This window comes from Thamnophis elegans, chromosome 3 (assembly GCF_009769535.1).
Source record: "Thamnophis elegans isolate rThaEle1 chromosome 3, rThaEle1.pri, whole genome shotgun sequence".
Lineage (NCBI taxonomy): Eukaryota > Metazoa > Chordata > Lepidosauria > Squamata > Colubridae > Thamnophis > Thamnophis elegans.
The window spans coordinates 150,613,745-150,617,341 of NC_045543.1; the positions used below are offsets into that span (position 1 = coordinate 150,613,745).

The 3,597-nt window shown below is 59.6% G+C and overlaps 1 protein-coding gene across 1 annotated transcript in view; it reads right to left on the reverse strand.

Moving 5' to 3' along the window:
* The window catches only part of CD72 (CD72 molecule), a 10,657-nt gene extending 7,555 nt beyond the window's left edge, over positions 1–3,102 (reverse strand). The window contains exons 1-4 of the mRNA XM_032214076.1: positions 2,865–3,102; positions 2,394–2,525; positions 2,229–2,318; positions 1,799–2,029 (exon numbers count right to left, since the gene is read on the reverse strand). Of these exons, the coding sequence (XP_032069967.1) occupies positions 1,799–2,029; positions 2,229–2,318; positions 2,394–2,525; positions 2,865–3,096 (685 nt within the window). The 5' untranslated portion in view covers positions 3,097–3,102. The remainder of the gene's footprint in view (positions 1–1,798; positions 2,030–2,228; positions 2,319–2,393; positions 2,526–2,864) is intronic.
* Between the last annotated feature and the right edge of the window lie 495 nt (positions 3,103–3,597).

The following is a 3,597-nucleotide window of genomic DNA, read 5'->3' on the forward strand; positions in this document are numbered from 1 at the left end:
ACGTGAAACAGGTCCGTGAGCCCTGGGGGGTTGGGGAAGCAAGGCAGCAGCAGGAGCACCTTCTCCTTCCCAGGGAAGGGACCGTACCAGGGAGGGCAAAGAGCTTGCCATCTTTAGGGAGAGCATCATTCCTTGCAAGAACGAGAGCAACAGCCCTTAAACCCATATGCCACTCCACGGTGCTTTTACAGCCCTCTCTAAACAGTTACAGAGTCAGCCTGTTGCCCCCAACCATATGGGTCCTCATTTGACCCACCTTGGACGGACGGAAGGCTGAGTCAGCCTGGAGCCCCGACAGGATCGAACTCCAGGCTGTGAGCCTTGAGTTTGCCTGCAATGCTGCACTCTGACTTCTGTGCCCCCAGGGTCCTCAAGACGTGACCCGACAAAAGCGCGGACGTCATAAGCGCGCCGACAACACCGCGGCGCTAAAACCGCAATGTCAAAAGCGCGCCGACAACAGCGCGCCGACAACAGCGTGCCGACAGAAGCGCGATTTAATTTAAGGTAAGATTTACAGTTAGGTTTAGGGTTAGGTTTAGGGTTAGGTTTAGGGTTATGTTACAGCGCGCTTCTGTCGGCGCGCTTTTGTTGGCGCGCTTTAGGGCTAATTAGTCGCACGGTTTTGTCACCGCGCTTTAGACACCGCGGTTTAGTCAGGCGCGCTTTTGTTGTGCGCACATTTGTGGTGGAACCCCTCAAGATGCCTCTCCAGCCCCAGAGTTAAGTGAAACACCTCAAACTGACCAAAGAGGCCGATTCCCACAAGACGACCAGCCGCAGGCACAGAGCAGTGGCCCCTTTTTCTGCCCCAACCTCAACAGGATGGTGGAAGCCGGTTGTGTAGCAGGTACTAGCCAAGCGGGACTCCCGGCTTGGGCTTCCAAAGGCTGGGCATTCTCCGTCCCTCCCCAGGAAAAGGGGGCTCCACCAGCAGCAGCCTCTCTCCTCTGGGGTTGGCAGCTTTCACACAATCCCTCTTGAGCCTGGCACATCCCCAGCCAGCAAGCTCAATGGGAGGGGTTTTTTGGTGGGGGGAAGGTCCCGAGAGGGAGCAGCTTCCGGCTAAACCTGGCACAGTGGGACTCGCTCCCAGTCAGAGAGGCTGGGACTGGGATTCGAGTTCAGAAAAGACTGTCATGGGCAGAGGATGAGAGGCCCGAGAGGGCAAAGGGCTGGCAGGTCATGAGAACCAGTTCCTGAGCTCCAGGCGGAGGGGGTGGGGGGCTGCCCAGTGGCTGAGAGGAAGAGAGCCAGAGATGTCCGAAAGGCCGGTGGACACCAGGCAGAGGAAGAGCGGAACTCAGGACAGGGAGGACTTTCCCTCTACGGTCATAGCTCTTCCGGGGTGGGGGTGGGGGTGGGGCTCCATCCCTGGAGGTCTTTGCAGACGAATTGGGCAGCTATTTCTCAGGAAGGATTGGACTGCAAGATAAATGGGGTCCTTCCAATTTTGGGCGGGCAAGAAATGCATAAATACATCTAAATACAACTTTGGAGATTCTTCAAAGAAAAAAGAAAAACCTAACGCATCTCCCCTCCCCTCATGATGAAATATTTGCCTGCCACCTTGTGCAAAGGGCTCACTGCCCGCCCTCCCCTTGTCCCCAGCGGGTCTGGGTTTTCCCCAGATGGGCTGCAGGAGAGCCGAGCTGTGGCTGGCGGGGGGGGAGGGAGGGCTCCCTCAGCAGCCTTCCTGTTGTTTCCTCTCACATGTACACCTAAAGCAGTCAGAAAGGGGCTGCAGAGACCCCCCCACTCTTGCCCCCACAGGCTCCCAAGAGGGGCAGGAACGCACCGATCTCCTGGCAGGAGGAGGCCCGGCTGAGGTTGGCCGTCAGGCTCGCCCTCTCCCTCCACAGGAGAGCCAGGCTGCGGTTGGTTTGGTCCACCAGGAGCTCCTGGTGCTGCAGTTGCTGCTGGGTGCGGTTCCCGTCTGCCCAGCTGCGCCAAAGGGCCACCAGAGTGGAGTTGAGCTCTGCCGCGTGGTCTCGGGACGCTTGCTGGAGCTGCTGGGAGGCCTGTGCGTCTGGAGAGAGGGGGCAGTTGGGGAGCCAGAGCATGGGGGGATGGAGGGGGGGAGGGAGGGGACCCATCACTGGGCAGGTGAGGACACTGGCCTGTTCAGGAGATGCCAGTGCAAGGGGTGGGAGAAAGGAATCCGTGCCACCCCTTTCCTCCAAGGGGGCTGTAAGGGGAGGGTCAAGGCTGGGGTCTCCAGGACTCACATTGCACCCCGAGGCTGATGATGATGGAGAGAAGAAAGAGGACAATGGCCAGCACTCCCAAGGCTGCCCACCTGGTCCGGGGACTCCACCCTGGAGAGAAACACACCACTCAGGACATCCTGAGAATGGATGGGGGGGGGGGGCGCCCATCCCTTTCATGCCCACCTGTGCTGCCCTGGTGCCCCGGGATCAGGGCACTTTGTGTCCTGGCAGCAGGCTGCTGTTTCCTAGGTTGGATGCCCTGGGCCACTGCAGGCCCCTCCACCCTCAGGAGGGTCTCCCGAGGAAGACTCTGGCCTGTGGAGAAGAGCAGGAGGTGCTTGGAGGGAGTCGGGCTGGGGGTGAAAAGTGCAAAAAACAGGGGGCTGGGATGCCCCCTTAGAAGCCCTCCCCAAGTTAGGCACTGGGCACCAAGGAAGTCCCCGGGTGGGGGGAGGGCTGTGTGGAGAAGGCGCCCCTTGTTCTGCCTGCCTCTCCTGGGGAGGGAGAGAAAAGGCTCTGCCAGGTTCGCTGTGCTGTGTGTCCCCCCCCCACAGACAGCACACAACCACTGAAAGGAAACCCCTTCAACGGGGCTGAGCACCCAGCACAGCCCCAGGGCCAAGGGGCCAAGTGCACTGAGGAACCGGCACTCACCTTCAGCCCCCTGGCCAGTTCTGGGGGGCTCCTCCTGGGCCCCGGATCCCTGGAGGTTCTCATAGGTGAGCTGCTCCTCATCCGGCTCTGGAAGACAAGCAGGGGTTAGGGGGGGGAGGCATGGGGGGGAGCACTGGGAGAACCCGTCTGGCTGGCTCCTGCCTTCCCCACGGATTTTCTCCAGGGGGCTTCCTGCAAACTGCAGATCAGCATAGGTCACCCTCTCAAACATCAGTGGTGTGTGTGTGAGAGAGAGAGAGAGAGGGAGAGAGAGAGAGGAACTGCAGCTGAGTGGCTGAGGGCCAGGCAGGGGGGGAGGCTTGGAAAGCAGAAGTTGAAGGTTGTGGGGAGCCCAAAGGGAAACGAGGGAGGGCAGAGGCTGCGGCTGCTGACACCCGGCCCTCATTCATTTCATTTCATTTTATTTTCATTTTATTTGTCTTGTATGCCGCCCACTCCCGGAGGACTCTGGGCGGCTCACAACAGACAAGGGAAAGGGGATAAATAGACAAGACAACACTTTAAAAAAGGTGCAACATTTACAATTTCCGTGGGGCTGGGTGTTTCACAAGCCCCCCGGCCTGCTGGAGCAGCCAGGACTTGGTAGCTTTGTGGAAGGCCGGGAGGGTGGTGAGGGTTCGAATCTCCACGGGGAGTTCGTTCCAGAGGGTCGGAGCAGCCACAGAGAAGGCTCTCCTCCGGGTAGTCGCCAGCCGACATTGGCTGGCAGATG